The sequence below is a fragment of the Eumetopias jubatus genome, unplaced genomic scaffold, assembly GCF_037043125.1.
Source record: "Eumetopias jubatus isolate StellerSeaLion01/CBP00866 unplaced genomic scaffold, mEumJub1_p1.0 scaffold_10, whole genome shotgun sequence".
Lineage (NCBI taxonomy): Eukaryota > Metazoa > Chordata > Mammalia > Carnivora > Otariidae > Eumetopias > Eumetopias jubatus.
In genome coordinates, this window is record NW_028274816.1 from 51318079 (window position 1) to 51338837 (window position 20759).

A 20759-nucleotide genomic window follows, 5' to 3' on the forward strand; every position below is an offset into this window, starting at 1 on the left:
AAATGTCCATCAGTGCATTCCTCGGTAAGTAAATTACAACATAACCAACCACAGAATTAAACAAAATGCAGCTCTAAAAAAGAATGAGGAAATGTGGTTTGGAAGGATCTTCAAGATACCTTCTTACTGGGGCGCCTGGGTGGCTCAGGTCATGATCCCAGGGTCCTGGGATCGAGCCCCGCATCGGGCTCCCTGCTCAGCGGGAAGCCTGCTTCTCCCTCTCCCACTCCCCCTGCTTGTGTTCCTTCTCTCGCTGTGTCTCTCTCTGTCAAACAAATAAAATCTTTAAAAAAAAAAGATACGTTCTTACTGAAAAAGCAACTTATAAGTCAGTAAATATACCAACTTTTGTGAAGAAATTAAAAAAAAAAAAACACCCAAATTCGCATTTGCTTGTACGTACATAAGAAATTTCAAGGACAGAAGAGACACCTACAGATGTGGGTTGTGGTACGCACTGGATGGGGGGGGACAGGGATGGAAGGCTTTTCAGCGTACATTTTACATTTTGGAGGTGTGTGATTACATTTACCAAAAACAACAAAACCCCCCAAAAAACCTTAAGTTAAAAAAATGAAAGAAAAAAAATCCAGAAACTTCAGAAATTCTTGAACACACAATTTATCACGTTATATATACAAGTTACATTGTTTGCCACTTGAAATGCCTCCGAAAACACAAAATCGACTTAGACTAAAACCTTCTGTGGACCCTGACGGCGAGGAGAGCGCATATTCTGACAATTTCAAGTTCTCTCCGTGGGCTTCCAGTCTCTCCACAGGATAACTCAGCTGTGACTCCTGATTCCTGCCATCAGTATTTGACAATTTCTCTCATCACCACGGGCTCTATTATGGGCAATATTTCTTCATCAAGTCTCAATTTCATAAAACTTCTTCACGTTTTGGGGCAGCAATTTTTGAAAGACATTTCCACCACGCAGGGCAAAGAATCTGTTATCAACCGCAAACTCAACGTCAGAGGAGTCACGAGGCTTTGAATCTTTTCTCTCTCTTTCCGGATGCTTTTTTTCATCAACTATGGCCTCATCTCATATACAATGACTTTTCAAAACGCGACAGGATCGGCGTTTAATTAAGTCTCGCTCTCCTCGAAGCAGTTCCATCACCAGACTATTCCCTGCTGATAAACTTATCACAACCAAGTTCTTCTATCAGAGGATTGATAACCTCGGATGCGGTGAGAGCTATAGTAAATGTCAAAATGTCAAAATCCATCCTCTGGGGATTCCGCTGATACTCCGCATCGAACGCGGCTTCCCGGGCTCGGCAGGCTTCCACGAACCTCCTGCGGCGTTCTTCCAGCTCCTGGATTCTGCCGGGAGCGATCGGGTAGTGCTCCAGGTAGTGGCGGAGGAACTGCTGGTAATTAATTCCTAAAACACTAAGTGGGTGACGGAGGCGGAGGTACGGCAACGCAGCCAGGCCCGGGCCGTTCGCCGGCCGGGACCGGGGTCTGGCCTGCGCGCCCTCTTCCTCCGCCGGCCCCGCCAGCTCGCGGGCGACCGCTGCCTCGCCGGCCTCCTCGGCGGCCGCCGCCGCCGCCGCCGGACCTTCTCCGGGCTCCGCAGGCCGCGCCGGGGCCGGCTCCCGCCTCCCGCCGCCTACCTCCGCCTGCCGGACGTCGCGGTGGCTATTCGCGGCGTCCGTCTGCCGGACACTGCAGTCGGCGGGCAGCTCGGGCAGCTCGGACATCTCGGACGGCGGGGTCAGCTCGGCCGCTCCCAGAAAAACTGCGAGAGCCGGACTGCACGACGACGGGCGTGCAGCTGAGTGCGCGTGCGCCGTGCGCGCCGGTAAACGCAGCATGCGAGCCCGTGTGTGCGAGCGCAAGGCTTACGGATCAACCTAGGAGCACTGCGCACGCGTCATTCCCGGGCGCCCGCGCTCCGCCAGACGCCACCTAGCGGTCGGATGTGCCATCACAGCTGAAACTGCCCCGGGGTAACCGAACGTCCGTCCAATGGCGGAGCCATATTTTCCATCTGGACCAGCTTAACGTTTACAAGGAAAGTCTTAGAAGGCTGCTTTTTGTTGGCTTTCCCAAGATCCCATCCAACATGCTTCACTCTAAGCTTCTTCTCCCACGATTATAATGCCCCATCAACAGTGCGCCCGGCGGGCCCCTGGATCGGCCCCGTGTTTCAACAGAACTTGTACCAAACGGACCCAGGGACACCCCTTATTCCAGCCTCCGAGCACCCTCCAGCCGCTTGTACAGCCTCAGCCCTCGGAACCATCTTCCCGGTCACCCTCTGCCTCCGGGGCCAACCAACACCGGTTTTTGACCTTAGCTCCCTGTTGCCAGTCAACCATGAGCTGTCAGATTCGTCAGAACTACTCCACCGAGGTGGAGGCCTCCGTCAACTGCCTGGTCAACATGTATCTGCGGGCCTCCAACACCTACCTCTCCCTGGGCTTCTATTTCGACTGCAGCAATGTGGCTCTGGAGGGCTTGGGCCGCTTCTTCCGCGAGTTAGCCCAGAAGAAGTTCGAGGGCGCCCAGGAGCTCTTGATGTTGCAAAAGCAGCGCAGCGGCAGCTCCCTCTTCCAGGACGTGCAGGAGCCGTCCCATGACAAGTGGGGGAAAGCCCTGGACGCCATGGAAACTGCTGTGGTCCTCGAGAAGAACCTGAACGAGGCCCTTTTGGATCTGCATGACCTGGCTTCTACCCGTGCAGACGCCCATCTCTGTGACTTCCTGGAGAGCCACTTCCTGGGCGAGGAGGTGAAAACCATCAAGAAGATGGGCGACCACCTGACTAACCTCCGCAGGCTGTCCTGCCCCCAGGCTGGGCTGGGCGAGTATCTCTTCGAAAGGCTCACCCTCCAGCGTGACTGTCAGCCTCTGGAGCCCAGCAGCCTTTGAGGGGCCCCTCTGGCATCCCCTTAGTGCTGGGGCTTCTGTCTGAGTTTGTCCGAGCAGCCGCCAGGCAGCTCTTTAACCACCCTGGAGCCCGCTCCCAAGCTGTGGACCAAATGAAAACAATAAAACTTTTTGCAGGGGGAAAAAAAACGCCGCCTGTATTATATACCAAAGTAGTCTAGATTCAGGGGCTTTTGTTGGGGGAGGGGGAGGGTGTTCTTTATTATTTTCCATTTATTCATTTGTCTGTCTTCCTGACAACAATCCTCTTAACTACCAAAGCTTTCTAATCACAGCCCCTTCTTATATTTAAAATTTCTTTGGCCACTCTTGGGCATTTTTCCCCCTAAATCTTATCTGTGCAGTATAACATATGCAGAAAAGTATATGAAATATACAGCTGGATGACTTATCAGAAAGCGAACATCCATGTAACTACCACTGGAAATTGAATTTCCAGTATTCCTGAACCCTTCCCCCTGCTTCACTGTCCTTTCCTTCCTACCCAGAGGTAACTACTATCCTGGTGTTTATGGTAATTGTTTTCTCGCTTTGCTTTTTGTTTTACTACCTAGGGGTGCATACCTGTATTTTAGTTTTGCTTATGTTTTTGAACTTTATATACTCTTGTGTCTGGTGTCTTTCACACATTATTTTTATGAGATTCACCCATGTTTTTCATAGTTATGAATAGTTCATTTTCTTATAAAATTTTAAAGATTTTATTTATCTGAAAGAGAGAAAGCAGGGGCAGTGGGGAGGAGCAGAGGGAGAGCGAGAAGCAGGCTTCCCGTTGAGCAGGGAGCCGGACTAGGGGCTCAATCCCAGGACCCCGGGATCATGACCTGAGCTGAAGGCAGACGCTTAACCGACTGAGCCAGCCAGGCGCCCCTTTTAAAAAAATATTTAAGTAAACTCAGCCCAATGTGGGGCTCTAACTCAGGACGTGGAGATCAAGAGTCACATGCTTCATCCACCCAGCCAGCCAGCCACCCCAATGGTTCATTTTCTTAATAGTGTCACTTTTTTTTTTTTTAAGATTTATTAGAGAGAGAGAGTGCAAGTGAGCTGGGGAGGAGGGGCAGAGGGAGAGAGAGAATGCTGGAGCTGACTCCATGCTCAGCACGGAGCCGGACAGGGCTCCATCCAAGGACCCAGAGATTGTGACCCCTGCCGAAACCAAGAGCGCCACCTAGGGGCCCCCCTGTACAAGCGATTTCTAATAAACATCACCTGTTTTCTTTCTCGCGTTCGCTGTTCATTTCCATGACAATGAGACACAAGAACCTGGTCTTGGGGGTCTAGTAACACTCTCATCAAGAAGTAGGGTTCTTTTTCTCCACCCCTTGAACCTGAGCTGACCTTACCACTTGCTCTGACCAATGGGATGTGGCAGAAAGGATGGTGTGTCAGTTTTGAGACTGGAACTCGTGAGGCATTTCATGCTTCTACTCTCAGACTCCTGTTGGCACCGTGAGAACAACTCTGGGCCAGCTTGTTGGAGGGCAGAAGACAAAATGGAGCTGAGGAAAGTAGCCTCAGGCAAGGTACTCAAGATCAGTCTGTCCTGGGGCGCCTGGGTGGCTCAGTTGGTTAAGCGTCTGCCTTCAGCTCAGGTCATGATCCCAGGGGTCCTGGGATCGAGCCCCGCATCGGGCTCCCTGATCGGCGGGAAGCCTGCCTCTCCCTCTCCCACTCCCCCTGCTTGTGTTCCCTCTCTCGCCGTGTCTCTCTCTGTCAAATAAATAAATAAAATCTTAAAAAAAAAATCAGTCTGTCTCCAGCGGACCTCCCAGCCGACCCTTAGGCTCGAAGGCTAAATAAATGTTTCTTGTGTTCTGCCACAGTGTTTGACGAAGCTTGTCATGCAACATTATTGTGGCCATAGGAAACTGCTCCAGAAACTGGTACCAGGAGTACCAAGTAACAAAAGAGTGACCTATGTGGAAAAAGTAGTGAAGACGTTGTTATCAAACCAGGAAAAACAGTGATGATATATTGATATATATTGTTATGATATATTGAAGTCACCGGTAAACCGGTAAACTGTTGCCTGTGGTTACTTAGCAGATGGAAAATACTTATTTATTAAGATTTATTTATTTATTTTAGAGAGAGAGCACACAAGAAGGGGGGGCCAGGAGAGAGCATCTCAAGAAGGCTCTGACTCCCTGCTAAGTTCACAGGACCTGATGTGGGGCTCGATCCTACGACGCTGAGATCATGACCTGAGCCCAAATCCAGAGTTGGCCGCTTAACCAACTGAGCCACCCAGGTGCCCCTTTATTTATTTATTTTTAATTTTAAAAAGATTTATTAGAGAGAGGGGGGGAGGGGGAGAGGGAGAGAGAATCCCAAGGGGCTCCATACAACCTCGAAGTATCTTCCCACGTTAGTTACTGTGGTGGTTTTCATATGTGAAGACAAAGTCTTTGACATTTTTCCCTCCAGGAACGGAGGACGGACAAGTAAGCTGGGGACTCATGCGAAGCTAAATGCTATGGTCAAGGGTTTGATCCTTACCTGAGAGCAATGGGAAACCACTGCTGTGTGACAAGGGAGTGTGACATGCTTCCACATGCATCTGGAAGGATACATCTTGCTACATCTTGGAGAATGGGGTGTGAGGGGCAGGCCCCCAAGTCTTGGCAACCACAGTTGTGCGATTGGGAGATGTTGGTAAGTGGGCCTATAGGAAAGTGGCCACGCCTGAGGGACATTTAGGAAGAAAACCTGACTTGCGTGGATGGAAGGGGATTGGTTTTGTGACTTGTTTGCCATGGACGGACGATGTTTCTAGTCACTAAGATGGGAAACACTGGAGGATGTTACTTTGGGAAAAAGACATCAGGATTTTGATTTGGGAGATACAGTGATCCTTTGAGATAGTCAAGATGAGATCCGAAGTCAAGATACACGAGCCTCCAGCTCGGGGGAGAAGCTGATGACAATACTGTTGTGATTAAGACAGGAAAATTTTGGACTGGAATTGGCTGGATTCAAATCCTGATTCTGCTACTTGATTAGCCCAGGGGTAGAAACCAGTTACTCAAAACGTCTGTCCTGCATCAGAGGGTTTCTGTGAAGATTGGAGGAGATAATACACCAAGGCACCTTAGCACTGTGCTTTAAAACACCATAAATACCCAATGAATGTTACCTCTTGCCATAGAATTACAGGCAAATCTAAAGCTTGAAATGGTGTTATCTTTGTCAAGAGTGGATTAGCTTCTCATGCACTGAGAATGGCGGGGGACACATTCTTTTAATCCAAATAGTGTCTGAGCTGATGAGATTCTGTCTTTGATGGCTTTGAGAGCTGATTGGTGCACTTCTTCCCCTAGAGTGTATCCCTCTCGGGGCCCCAACTTTAGTCGGAGGTGTTAACCAGATCCCCTCCCCTTGGCAGGCACTAAGCTCCCATCTTTGTACCTTCCACAAGACCCATAGCCATTCTGCTCTGTCGTGCTAAAGAATAAGTGACTAATATACACTCCACATTTAAATCTCCCCAGTTGTCCAAAAACATGTCCTTTATAGCAGTTTTTATTTTATTTTATTTTATTTATTTATTTGAGAGAGGGAGAGAGCGCACAAGCAGGGGGAATGGCAAGCAAAGGGAGGAGCAGACTCCCCACTGAGCAGGGAGCCCTATGCGGGGCTTGATCCCAGATTATGACCTGAGCCGAAGGCAGATGCTGAACCAACTGAGCCACTCAGGGGTCCCACCTTTTAGCAGTTTTAAAAACCCAGAATCCAGGGCGCCTGGGTGGCTCATTTGGTTAAGCGACTGCCTTCGGCTCAGGTCATGATCCTGGAGTCCTGGGATCGAGTCCCGCATCGGGCTCCCTGCTCAGCAGGGAGTCTGCTTCTCCCTCTGACCCCCCCCCCTCATGAGCTCTCTCTCTCTCTCTCACATTCTCTCTCTCAAATAAATAAACAAAATCTTTAAAAAAATAAAAATCCAGAATCCAGCGTGCCTGGGTGGCTCAGTTGGTTGGGCGACTGCCTTGGGCTCAGGTCATGATCCTGGAGTCCCTGGATCGAGTCCCGCATCGGGCTCCCTGCTTGGCAGGGAGTCTGCTTCTCCCTCTGACCCCCCCTTCTCATGTGCTCTCTCTCTCTCTCAAATAAATAAATAAAATCTTAAAAAAATAAATAAAAATCCAGAATCCAATCAAGTGCCATGCATTCCATGGGGTTGCTCTGTCTCTTGAATCTCTTTTAATCCAGAACATTCTCCCTGCATCTTGTGAAGTTTCCAGGACAGCTGTCGTATAACAGGCTCCAAGCACAGGAACGAGCTTGGTGTGTCTCGGGAAGTGAAAGGAGGCCAGTATATCATGCTTTTTCTGCATCCTATTATCACCTCTCAGGCTCCCCTTTACTGCAGCCTTTACTGAGGTGACCAGGGCCACACAGTTTTCCTGCTAGTTTCATCTTCATGCAGGGGCATGCTGACAGCGCCTTTCCTCAGCACTGTTCTTTGCTTACCCCTGGGCTGCTTTGACCCTTGGCCCCGTACCCCTGCAGAAGCCCTCTCAGCACCCATGTCACTTGCGAACCCACACTGCAGGGAAGTTAATGCCAAGAGCACAAGCACAAGCAGGGGGCTGGGGGAGAACAACTGGGGATGAGAGCAGATGAATAAATACTTCCTTTTATCTCCTAGGCAGGGAGTATGAAGAAACACGGCACCACGTAGAAGGAAGGGAGAAACCAAGCTAATGCCAGAAGAATCCTAAAAGACAGCTGGACCCTTATAATAATGGGAAACTGAAGCTGGATCTCTCATCGGTCTGGTCACAATATCGCTAATTGGTGAAAACCCATGATATAGTATCATGCTACTAAGCCGTCTTCTTCTTGAGAGAGAGAGAGCACAAGCGAGGACGGGGCGCAAAGGGAGAGAGAGAATCCCAAGCAGGCTCCACGCCCAGCACAGAGCCTGACACGGGGCTCGATCCCACAACCCTGAGATCGTCACCTGAGTCAAAACCAAGAGTCGGACGATTGACCGACTGAGCCACCCAGGCACCTCACAATGTCCTAAATTTAAGACTTTTTAAAAACAAAACTATCGGGACGCCTGGGTGGCTCAGTCGGTTAAGCGGCTGCCTTCGGCTCAGGTCATGATCCCAGGGTCCCAGGATCGAGTCCCACATCGGGCTCCTTGCTCAGCAGGGAGCCTGCTTCTCCCTCTCTCTCTCCCTCTGCTTGTGCTCTCTCTGGCAAATAAATAAAATCTTTAAAAAAAATAAAGCGTGGCTACTAGAACATTAAAAAAAATAAAAATAAAACAATCATTAAAACTTAAGGTTGGTAACATTTATAATAGATATAGAGTTGGCCTAAGGCTTCATAGTTCATCCAAGAAGTCACCAAGAGGTCTCAGTATCTATGAAAAGATGACCCCGGGATTGCTAGGAACAGTGGTTCTCAAAGTGTGGTTCCCAGATCAACAGCATCAATACACTTGAACTTCTTAAAATACATATTTATGGATCCCAGCCCATACCTACTGACTTAAACTCTGGAGGTGGGACCCAGCTGTGTTTTCTTTTGTTTGTTTGTTTTTGTTTTTTTAAATTCTTTTTTTTAATATTTTATTTATTTATTCATGAGAGACAGAGGGAGAGAGAGAGAGACAGAAGCAGAGGGAGAAGCAGGCTCCCAAGGAGCAGGGAGCCCGATGCGGGACTCGATCCCAGGACCCTGGGATCATGACCTGAGCCGAAGGCAAACGCTTAACCATCTGAGCCACCCAGGTGCCCACGGACCCAGCTGTGTTTTTACAAGCCCTCCAGGTGGTTCTCATGCACACTAAAGTTTAAGAACCACTGGCTATAAAAGATCTTTCATCGGGACGCCTGAGTGGCTCAGTCAGTTAAGCATCTGTCTTCAGCTCAGGTCGTGGTCCTGGAGTCCTGGGATCGAGTCCCACATTGGACTCCCTGTTGAGTGGGGAGCATGCTTCTCCCTCTCCCATTCCCCCTCTCTCTGTCAAATAAATAAACAAAATCTTGAAAAAAAAAAGATCTTTCATCATCTGGTTTTTTAAAAAAAAAAAAGAAACCTACAAACTCTTAAGAGATGAGAAGACAAGCCACAGACTAGGAGAAAATGTAGCATACATATCTGTTTTTTTTTAAAAGATTTTATTTATGGGGCACCTGGGTGGCTCAGATGGTTAAGCGTCTGCCTTCGGCTCAGGTCATGATCCCAGGGTCCTGAGATCGAGCCCCGCATCGGGCTCCTTGCTCAGCAGGGAGCCTGCTTCTCCCTCTCCCTCTACTCTTCCCCCTGCTTGTGCTCTATCGCTCTCTCCGTCAAATAAATAAATAAAATCTTTAAAAAAATTTTTATTTATTTACTTGAGGAAGAGCAAGAGAGAGAGAGCACAGAATGAAAGGGAGAAGCAGACTCCCCAGTGAGCAGGGAGCCCGATGCGGGGCTCAATCCCAGGAGTCTGGGATCATGACCTATGCTGAAGGTAGACGCTTAACCAACTGAGCCACTCAGGCACCCGAGCACACATATCCATAAAAGAAATAAACAGCTCTTTTTAACAATAAGAAGATGAACAACCTAATTTAAAAATGGGCGAAAGGGGTGACTGGGTGGCTCAGTTAGTTAAGCATCTGCCCTCGGCTCAGTTCATGATCCCAGGGTCCTGAGATCAAGCCACACATCGGGCTCCCTGCTCAGCAGGGAGTCTGCTTCTCCCTCTCCCTCCTGCTCATGCTCTCTGTCTCACTACCTCTCTCTCTCAAATAAATAAATAAAATCTTAAAAAAAATTAAAAAATGGGCAAAAGGCCTGAACAGACACCTCACCGAAGAAGACATATAGATGGCAAATCAGCATATGATAAGATGCTTCACATCATATGTCATTAGGGAATTGCAAATTAAAACAATGTGGGGCGGGGCGCCTGGGTGGCTCAGTCGTTAAGCGTCTGCCTTCGGCTCAGGTCATGGTCCCAGGGTCCTGGGATCGAGCCCCACATTGGGCTCCCTGCTCAGCGGGGAGCCTGCTTCTCCCTCTCCCACTCTCTCTGCTTGTGTTCCCTCTCTCGCTGTGTCTCTCTCTGTCAAATAAATAAATAAAATCTTTAAAAAAAGAGATATTAAAAAAAAACCCACAAAAAAACAATGTGGGGCTCCTGGGTGGCTCAGTCAGTTAAGCATCTGCCTCCGGCTCAAGTCATGATCCCAGGGTCCTGGGATCAAGCCCCACGTCAGGCTCCCTGCTCAGCGGGGAGTCTCCTTCTCCCTCTCCCACTACCCCCTCCCTGCTTGTGCTCTCACTATCCCTGTCGCTATCTGTGTCTCTCTCAAATACATAAATAAAATCTTTAAAAATAAATAAATAAGTGAAACAATGAGATACCACTTTATACCTAGGAGAATGGCCCAAATCTGGAACACTGACAGTACCAAGTGCTGGTGAGGGTGAGAAGCAACAGGATCTCTCATTCATTGCTGGTGGGAATGCAAAATGGTACAGCTCCTTCGGAAGACAGTTTGGTGGTTTCTTACAAAACGAGACATACTCTTACAATATGCAGTTGTACTCCTAAATATTTACCCAAAGGAATTAAAAATTTATGTGCACACAAAAGCCTGCATGTGAATGTTTATGGAAGCTTTATTCATAACCGCCCAAACTTGGGCACAAACAAGATGTCTCTCAGCAGGTGAGTGGATAAATAAACTGTGGTCCATCCGGAATATTATTCAGCGCTAAAAAGAGATAAGCTGTCAAGCCACAGAAGACATGGAAGACCCTTAAATGCATACAACTAAGTGAAAGAAGCCAATCTGCAAGGGCTTCCTACTGTACATGACATTCAGGAAATGGCAACATCATGGTGACAGTAAGACAATCAATTGTAAAGTCTAAAATTTTGTTGATAATAATGTAGCAATGTAAATTTCTCAGTATGGGGAAATGTACTTGGGTGTGTAAGATGTTAACAGCAGAGGGATCTGGACAAAGTGTATATGGAAACGCTGCACTGTCTTCCCAACTTTTCTGTAAGTCTACAATTATTCCAAACGAAATGTTTATTCAAACAAATGGCAAACCACGACAAACTCTACCTGGAAATCTTAAGAGTCTAGGAGGCTACAGGAACCAGTTCAAAAAAGAGCACACAATTAGAAATAAGTTCAACAAGGTACATACATATGGTCTTTGGGGAAGGGTAATCCCCCAGTCTGGATCTTGGGAAAATCTCAGAAAATAGGGAACATACGCTTACATACATTCACCAAAATACACGTACAAGAATGTTTACAGCGGTACTGTTTGTAATAGCCCCAACTGCCCAAATACCCATCGACACTAGGATGAATTTACAAACCAGTGCATTTACACAACGGAGTACGATGCACAAATGCAAATGAATGAATACATTATGATGGAAACAGTATGTCTAGCAAAAGAAGCTAGACACAAAAGAGCGCCATACTGTGTGATCCATTTATATTAGGCTCAGAAGCAGGCAGAACTACTTTCTGAGGTCATCAGTCGGAAGAAGAGTTACCATTAGATGGGCAGAGACTGGAAGGGGGTGAAAGAGGCCTTTAGGGTGCTGGTCATATTCTGTTTCAAGATCTAGGTGCTGACTGTGTGTGTGTGAGAAATCACCAACTAATACACTAATCATTTATATACTTTTCTACATGTATGTTAAATAAAAATAGAAAATAAAACTGTGGCTTATAAACTTATAAACATTCCTGAGACAGGCCAGTGGAAGTGTCTTGTAGTGCAAAGTACAACCTAAGGTGACAAAAAATAGATAGATAGATAGATGTAGCTAGTTAGTTTTGGCTTTTTTTTTTTTTAAAGATTTTATTTATTTATTTGACAGAGAGAGAGAGAGATCACATGTAGGCAGGCAGGCAGAGGGAGAGGGAGAAGCAGGCTCCCCGCTGAGCATGGAGCCCGATGCGGGACTCGATCCCAGGACCCTGGGATCATGACCGGAGCCGAAGGCAGATGCCTAACTGACTGAGCCACCCAGGCACCCCATAACTCACCAATTTAGAATTCACAATCTTGCAATAGACACTAAAAAAGTGGATCCTTGAACAACACAGGGGTTAGGGATGTTGATGCCTGGCATAGTTGAAAATCTGCGTATAGATTTTGACTCTCCAAAATCATAACTACTAATAGCCTACTGTTGACTGAAAGCCTTATAGATAACCTAAATAGTTAATTAACATGTATTTTGTATGTTTTATGTATTATATACTGTATTTTTACAATAAAGTAAGCTAGGGGCACCTGGCTGGCTCAGTCGGTGGAGAGTGCGACTCTTGATCTCGGGGTTGTGGGTTTGAGCCCCACATTGGGTGTAGAGATTACTTAAAAATAAAATCTTAAAAAAAAGGAAAATAAAAAAAGGTAAGCTAGAGAAAAGAAAATATGAAGAAAATCAAAAGGAAAGTACTGTGCTATAAAAAATAGACTCGTACAGTTCAAACCCATGCTGTTCAAGGCTCATCTGTAATCGAAAGTTCTATTTATGTTCAAACTCCTGCAGTAGCAAGGTCAACCACAGCCACACTTTTCTCCAGAAGGAGTCCAACATTTTTTCATGCCTCCTAAACCCTCGTAATGAGCACTACCATGGACCGGGTCCACTGAGGATGCTCCCATTGAGGATCACTGGGGAGGGAAGGAGCCCTCCCTCATGGGGAGAAGCATTATCAGAACCCACACAAATAAACCCAGGAAGGTTATAATAATGTACAGGAATGCTGGCAGCATAAAACAGAGGTCCTGACCTGGTTTGGGGGATCAGAGAAGGGTTTTATGAGAAGGTGGTGAATGGGGCCAGGAAAGCCGATGCTCAAAGCAGGTGGAACAGAAAGAGAGCATCAAATCCTTTCCAGCCCCAGCTGAACCTGCCTATCCGGTGAATGCCGGGCACCTCTGGTAGCCCTCTCAAGTTGAAGTTACTTTGTCTCTCATTTCTCAAACCTCATGGGAAAAGAGTGAGCTGGGTGTCTTCTTCTCTCCCGGGGCCCCTTAAATGGTGTTCTGCTTCATTTGGAATAAAGTCCAAACTCCTTCAATGTGATCTGGTCTTGGTCTGTCTCTCCATCTTCATTTTCTCCCACTATCCCCCTTCCCTAAAATACCTAGGCTACAGTGCCCTTCTGTCCGCCCCTCAGATGTCAAAAGGTTTCTCGTGTCTCCGAGCCTTCAAGTTTGCTGTTCTGTTTGCTTAGAACACTGTTCCTTATCTTTCAGTAAAACAGACACCTCCTCAGAGCTGTGTGCTGGGGGCACTGGTCTTATGTGCTTCCTCTAACCAGTGCTGTTGATGGCATGCATAATACCAGTATACATCACACTGGTTGCTTGCTTATTTATTTTCTGCTTCCCTTCCTAGGGTGCCAGCACTTTCGAAGGCAGAGATAAGTTCTGTTTTTCTAAATCTTGATTTCCCGTTCACCAGAATAAGATGTTGGCAGACCGATCACTCAAATTACCGTTAAGTGAGCAAGCTGAAGAAGGGACAGGATTTTTTTTTTTTTTAACATGAACCCACTGCAAAATCCTTTGCTATTTTGACTTTCATACTTTTTGAATATACCACCCTCTTCATCCTCTTTCACTTCACAAGGAGACTCCAGGGTTTGATTCTAAAAGTTTTTTTTTTTGAAGATATTATTTATTTATTTGAGAGAGAGCGAGACAGCAAGAGAGAGAAAGAGCATGAGCAGGGGGGAGGGGCAGAAGGAGAGGGAGAAGCAGACTCCCTGCTGAGTGGGGAGCCCAATGCGGGGCTCGATCCCAGGACCCTGAGATCATGACCTGAGCTGAAGACAGATGCCCAACCGACTGAGCCACCCAGGCGCCCCTCGATTCTAAAATTTACATGGAAAATTCGAGGCCTGCCTTTACCCCTTTGAATAGATTTTTGGAGAGGTGTTTCTATAGTTGATCACTTCAAAAGTTTCCCTGAATTTTCTTCTTGTATGAGACACAGATAGGCGCTTCAATCGTTGCGGCCTTGGGCTACCCACCATGTTTCCAGAGCCAGTGTTCTTCGGCTCTTTCAAGACCTCTCCAAGCCAGGGTGATGAGTGTGTGGGGATGGGGGATGAGGGTGGAGTGGGGGGCAGCTGAGACCGGCCAAGGCCAGAGTCCCAACTCCAAGTCAGAGAAGCTGGGTCCACATCGGGTGTGGGGCATCCAAGGCAGATGATCAGTAACTAGAGCCAACTCGTCCACCCAGTTAGACCCCTCTTAGGAATAACCAGTCTTGGACAAGAACATCATGGGGAGGAATAAGTAAGCGAGCAGACATGTCACCTGAGAAGGGGAGAAAATGCAGAACAGAGGGACAGGGAATGGGAAGCTGGGAGGCAAGAGGGAGGCATGATTTAAAAAAAAAAAAAAGGCAATTTATATGTTGAGTTCCTTTGCTCAGAACTCTCCTTGGGTTTTCAACAGTCCCAAATGCAAACTCCTTAACAGAATTTACGAGGATGTCTATGATTTAGGCTCTGCCAAGACCTGCACCCTTCCTTGCCTGTTGCTGCCTCATTTGGGAACAGCCGGGTAGGGGGATGGTGAGAGGCTTTCCCGTGCTCCCCGTCCCCTCTCCCCCTGCTCTGCGGGTCTCACCAGGAGCTGGTGGTCTCACCACAGCCCATCCTTCGCTTTTTGGGTTCGCTTATCTTACATTTTTACTCTTTACCATGTTTACTCTTTTGTTCTGAGTGCCAGTTTTGGACATTTTATCCATTTTTCTGTTTGCTTGACTTCCGTTTGTTTTCCTCCACCATTTGAGGTCAGAGATTAAGTATGGGATCACTGCTTTATCCCAGGACCCAGGACAGCACCAGGCACAGAATAGGTTCTTAATGTGCATGTACTGAATGGATCATTAGAGGGTGTGACGTTAGGGAGGGACTGGGCAGGGACCTGATTACATCAAATTTTTGCTTAAATGGGAGGCCCCTAAACCCAGCAGATACATAGACGAAATTCAGGAGCTCGGAAGACACACAGCTGAAGGAATCACTGCACTTTAAGGGGATAATATGGCAGGTAAGCTGGGGCAAAGGGTTTCGGACAAGCAGAGGTAAGTGGGTGGGACTTTGCTGGTAGGCTCTTGCCAACACCAAGTGGCCAGTTGGAAAACCAATAGGTTATACCAACAGGGAGCACTGGAAAACACTTTGTAACTGGACTCCACCATTACCGTGAGATTTTATTTTTCCAAGTCCTTTTTAATACTTGGTCCTGTCAGACTTTCAAATGTCAGCCATTTGGTGGTGTTAAACAAGGAAATTCAACTGAGTAAATTGTTAAGATCCTACTGGCTGTATCTGATGATTTGTGAACCAGGCAGCATCCAATCTAGCCAATAGAAAGGACCTCTGTGGAACTGTACTAAAGGATAGACTTTTCTGGGCAGAAGGGAGTGGGGGGAGAAAGCAAGTTATACTAGACAAACAAGTGGATTGGTTATTGCAAGGCTGGTTTCCTGTGGGGGATGGCAGGGGTCTATCAGGTGATTCCCTAACTAGTAGAGATCAAGCAATTCCTGATTGGTTTAAGAGTCCATTCTTGGGAGAGCAGAAACTATGGTGTATGACATCATCAGTATGGTGATGTGGGGATTAGCACGACCCACTCAATTTTGGGCTCATTGTCTTGTTTCTAACAGTGAGTATAAAATAGTACTTGATATTTGATCCGTTTTCCATTTCTTTATTACCTAGTGAAATTGAGACTCCTTGCACTATTTTTCTTTTTGAGAGAGAGAGAGAGAGAGTGCACTGGGAGGGGCAGAGAGAGAAGGAGAGAGAGAATCCTAAGCAGGCTCCACACTCAGCAGGAGCCTAACTCGGGGCTTAATTCTATGACCAACCCTGAGATCATGACCTGAGCAGAAGAGCAGAAATCAAGAGTCAGATGCTCAAGCGACTGAGCCACCCAGGCACCCCTCCTTGCTCTATTTTAAAGTCCATTCTGGGGGTGCCTGGGTGGCTCAGATGGTTAAGCGTCTGCCTTCAGCTCAGGTCATGATCCCAGGGTCCTGGGGTCGAGCCCTGCAACAGGATCCTGGCTGAGTGGGGAGCCTGCTTCTCCCTCTGCCTCTGCCTCTCCCCCTGCTCATGCTATCTCTGTGTCTCAAATGAATAAATAAAATCTTTAAAAAAAATAAATAAAGTCCATTCTGCTTTTCTTTTGTGTGAATTCTCCACTTGTCCTTTTTTATTTTCTAGTATTTTTTTCTTGAGGCTTAGAACATTTTTGTTGTATTTTAGACACTAATAATTTCTCTTATTTGTTGCAAATATGTTCTCTCATCTGTGGTCTGTATTTTTCAATTACTTATGACTTCTATTGTCCAAATATTTTAAATATTGATGTTGTGATATTTATCAATATTTTCCTTTTATTATTTATTTTGAAAGCCTAGTTTAGAAGTGTCTTTCTTTCTTTCTTTCTTTCTTTCTTTCTTTCTTTCTTTCTTTCTTTCTTTCTTTCTTTCTTTCTTTTTCTTTCTTTTTCTTTCTCTTCTTCTTTCAAGATTTTACTTATTTATTTGAGAGAGAGAGAGAGAGAGCACCCATGTGGGAGGGGCAGAGGCAAGGGGGGAAAGAATCCCAAGCAGACTCTACACTGAGCACGGAGTCTGACAGGGCTTGATCTCACGACCCTGAGATCATGACCTGAGCCAAAACCAAGAGTTGGTTGCTCAAATGACTGGGCCACCCAGGCACCCCTCTAAGACTTTATTTTTTCTTTTTCTTTTATTATTTTAAAAAGATTTCTTTTTCTTTCTTTCTTTCTTCCTTCCTTCCTTTCTTTGACAGAGAGAGAGCACAAGCAGGGGGAGCAGCAGGGGGAGAAGGAGAAGCAGGCTCTCCGCTGAGCAAGGTGCCCGATGTGGGACTCGATCCTGGGACCCTGGGATCATGACCTGAGCCGAAGGCAGATGCTTAACAACTGAGCCACCCAGGCGCCCTTATTCCTTTTCTTAAGAAAAATGTTTCTGTCCGTTAATTTGTACCTCTTCCTCCTGCTTCATCTTTTCTCTTGCTCTGTCTCTGTGTCTTCCTCATGTTTGAAGGCTTCCTCCAAGGTCTTATAATTTCCGCCCCCCTCTCTTTGTGTTCAAATAGACACTGAAAACCTGTGAGAAATCTCTGACTGACCTCTTGTCTTCACAGTGGGGGGCTTAGCAGAATGCTGGCTTTTTTGTATGTATGCCTTTGTATGAAGAATAAGGGCCTCCTACATAAATAGAATCTCCTATAGAAAATGGATCAAATATCGCTAGATGACGTGGTTTTACATTTATATTTTAAACAATAGTAAAAAACTCCCACTCTGTACCTATTATGCACCAAAGCCTATAATTAACAGACTTGCTTTCTGGATAGTCATCTCTTCCCCAAAGTGAGTGAATTATATGGGACAATTTTACTGATAGAGAAAAGAGGCAAAGAATATAAGTGTCACGGTACTCCCAGAGTGACAAAGCTAATAAATGGGATAATCAACATTCTTTCTCAGGTCACTGAGCTTCATGCCTTCTTCCCTAACTGGCCTCATTAATAAGTGGCCAAATCAATAGCTTCAGGCTCTCACACATCGACCAGTGTAGAGAACAGTGCCCCTGAGCCACGGCTGATTACAGGGTCTCAAACACTCAAATACTCTCTGAATCATATGAACTCAAATGAATCCCATGTCGATATCATGTCACTATGTTACCCCAATGAGGACAGATATCTTTTCTCCCACTAGTCTGGTTCATTTTTCTAGGCTGTGAGTTTCCAGTATATTCCTCTAGAATAAGTGGACAGTTACTTACCCTTAAAACCAGGCTTGAACCATTTTCTAGTAGGGGAAACTGAATTTCAGGGGCACAAAGCAACCCCAGCAAGATGGTGAAGAGTGGGTTCCATGAGTCAACTTTTTAGACCAAGCTCTTAGCTCCCAGGTGAGTCTGAGGTCAGAAGTTTACCTTGGAGTGTGTGTGTGTATATATATATATATAATTTTTTTTTTTTAACGAAAGCCTTTTGTCTATTCCTTTTGCAGAAAATCCAAGGTATGCTCGCCGGGGCCGCACACACTTTAGTGTGGAACAGCTCCAGGCCCTGAAACGTGTGTTTGAAAAGACCATGTACCCAGATTGGGCGACCACGGAGGAACTTATTTCAATTACTCATCTTGATGAGTCAGTAGTAAAGGTATGTCCCTGAGGATGTCTCTAGATAGCACACCTAACCCAGAGTATCACACACACTTACAATTCACACATCATGTAAATCCCATTTATTGAACAACTGGTATGTGTCAGGACAGATGTTCTATATTTTCTCTCTTATGACCATCCATTTTATTGAGGAACACTAAGGTTCACAGACTCCTCCAAGGATTATAAACACAAGAGCTAGAATTTGAACACAGACCTTTCTGACTCCAGAACCACAATGCTACAAGGGACCTTTTGGGGATGGACCTCAGATAATCCCCTTGCGGTCTGTTCCTGTTTATATTTCTAGGTTCTTAATCAGGACATTCACAGTCATTTAGATGCCTTGCAACTAAGTTCCCACAGAGCATTTGGGGCATGAGGACCCCTGGATGAATCCTGAAGACACCCCAAGCTAGACTCCTACTCCATATTCTCAATCTTCAGAATTCTCTCTGAAAATGCTGAGCATCCACCAAGACAGGAGCACCTTGCCTTCCCCCACCCTGATCTGGCGTTTGAGTGCTCTGTCCTGTTCCACCCATAGCAAGCATGACCTTAACGCCCCCGTTTGCCTTCTGGAACTCAGGACAGCAGAGGATAGCAGGAACTTCCCTTGTTCAGTTAACTGAAGAGATGCGAGACTAGCCTTCTCATGCCAAAAGAGCCCAATTTCTGAGGAACACGAGATTCCCCTTTGGACACACCCCCCTTTTATGAACCTTCTCACCTCCTCTCTCCCCAGACTTGGTTCAAGAACCAGCGCATCAAAAGGAAGAAAGAGCAGCAACCAAATGGATCAAATTCATCACGAGAATCACCAAACCCGACCATTCCAGGCAAGGAGGAGGGGGAGTCCTTACCTATAACTTCGGCAAACACTCATCTCAAGAGTCCCAGCATTTCGGATGCCTCTGACCATGAACTGCCTCAGTCTCCCAAGAATGACGAACCTGGTCCCTCCAGAGGGAATTCATCTTGGGATTCTCAGCCTTCTGATCTCCAAGAGATATGTCTGGGGGACTCTGATCCTCCTTGGGCCTCCAGTCCCTATGACATAGATCAGTTTATACAGCTATATGCCTTACCTGGGGATGATGATCCCAGCAGTCTAGATCAGTACCTCCCCCCCAAGTGCCGCAGTTGAAGTGGTATGGCTGACACATCCATTTATTAACTTATTGAGCAACTAGTATGTGCCAGGACAGATATTCTGTGATCCAAATCTTGACCAACTTAAGAGACATTTCCCATATGCGTTTAATGGGTCAACTTGAGTCTAAATGGATTAGAGCCCACCAATTCATCTAGTTCTGTAAGAAGAAAGAAATCTCTACCTGGGGAGCCTGGGTGGCTCAGGTCGGCTAAGCAGCTGCCTTCAGCTCGGGTCATGATCTCAGGGTTCTGGGATGGAGCCCCAAATCGGACTCCCTGCTCAGTGGGGAGTCTGCTTCTCCCTTTCCCCCTGCTCATGCTCTTTTTCTCTCAAATAAAATCTTAAAAAAAGGGGCGCCTGGGTGGCTCAGTCATTAAGCGTCTGCCTTCAGCTCAGGTCATGATCCTGGGGTCCTGGGATCGAGCCCCGCATTGGGCTCCCTGCTCTGTGGAAAGCCTGCTTCTCCCTCTCCCACTCCCCCCTGCTTGTGTTCCCTCTCTTGCTGTGTCTCTGTCAAATAAATAAATAAAATCTTAAAAAAAAATCTTAAAAAAAAATTCTCTACCTTTCATCATTGCCTGTAAGTTCTGTCCTCTGAGTGGTACCCTCTCAGCCAAATTTCAGTATGAAGGACAGGCATAGCACCTTTAGAATGGTAGCAGAAACCAGCTGTTTTCCTTGGGTGCTAGCTTGTCCCAGTTGAGCTGGTTCCATGAAAGCACCCCAACTAAAGTCAATCCCATGCAGACCAAGCTCCCCTGCACCTGTACCCCATGGACCGTTTTCTCTCTTAAAAACAGAGTGACATCAGCAAGATGGGGGACTAGGAGGTCCTAGCACTTGTATTTCCACAAAAACAATGATTTAGGGGCACCTGGGTGGCTCAGTTGGTTAAAGTCTGCCTTCTGCTCAGGTCATGATCCCGGGGTCCTGGGATCGAGCCCCGCATCGGGCTCCCTGCTCAGCGGGAAGCCTGTTTTTCCCTCTCCCACTCCCCCTGCTTGTGTTCCCTCTCTTGTTGTGTCTCTCTCTGTCAAATAAATAAATAAAATCTTAAAAAAAAAAACCACAGTGATTTAACAAACTACTTACTGGTGAAAACAGCTCAGAGAAGAGTTGTGGAGAACAAGAAGCTGCAGCAACCCGGGGGAGCACGAACCTGAGGCCCTCCTAGAAAAGCATAGGAGGCATTTTACTGGTGTCATCTCATCCCCAAGTTCTATAGTGTTTGCTGCCAAGAGGGATCCCCTTGGCTGTAATGCACCCCCCCCCCGAGGAGAAAAGGAGAAGACTCCAGCAGCTTTCACCATGAGGACCCAAGTGGGACACCTACACTTTTTGCCACCGAGGACTCACGCAGGGTTTGCCCACGCTAATCCCAGCTGATGGAGCTGCCTAGAGTCCATGCCCCTGAGCTGAGCTCCTGCTGGAGGAGGGCATAGAAAGGATGTGACAGCTGGTGGACCC

General features: G+C 46.8%; 2 protein-coding genes and 1 pseudogene across 2 annotated transcripts; 2 read left to right on the plus strand and 1 right to left on the minus strand.

The window, feature by feature from the left end:
* Nucleotides 1–605: 605 nt before the first annotated feature.
* Nucleotides 606–1836, minus strand: LOC114198908 (EP300-interacting inhibitor of differentiation 2-like). Its single transcript, XM_028090599.2, has one exon. The coding sequence runs from the start codon at nt 1827–1829 to the stop codon at nt 1134–1136; it is 696 nt and encodes a 231-aa protein (XP_027946400.1). The 5' UTR covers nt 1830–1836; the 3' UTR covers nt 606–1133.
* On the plus strand, nt 1634–3550 carry LOC114198907 (ferritin light chain pseudogene; annotated as a pseudogene).
* Nucleotides 3551–14960: 11410 nt separating this feature from the next.
* Nucleotides 14961–19283, plus strand: LEUTX (leucine twenty homeobox). The gene is made up of 3 exons (XM_028090638.2): nt 14961–14967; nt 17980–18118; nt 19184–19283. Exons 1-3 carry the CDS (start codon nt 14961–14963, stop codon nt 19281–19283), a joined length of 246 nt encoding a protein of 81 aa, XP_027946439.1.
* Nucleotides 19284–20759: the final 1476 nt, after the last annotated feature.

Bases quoted from the DNA above. Each gene is read 5' to 3' on its own strand.
- LEUTX (XM_028090638.2), top strand. The intron at 18,119-19,183 runs GTCAGTAGTAAA...TTGGGCCTCCAG, and splicing joins TCAATTACTCATCTTGATGA to TCCCTATGACATAGATCAGT.
- LOC114198908 (XM_028090599.2), bottom strand. From the start codon at position 1,829: ATGCTGCGTTTACCGGCGCGCACGGCGCACGCGCACTCAGCTGCACGC.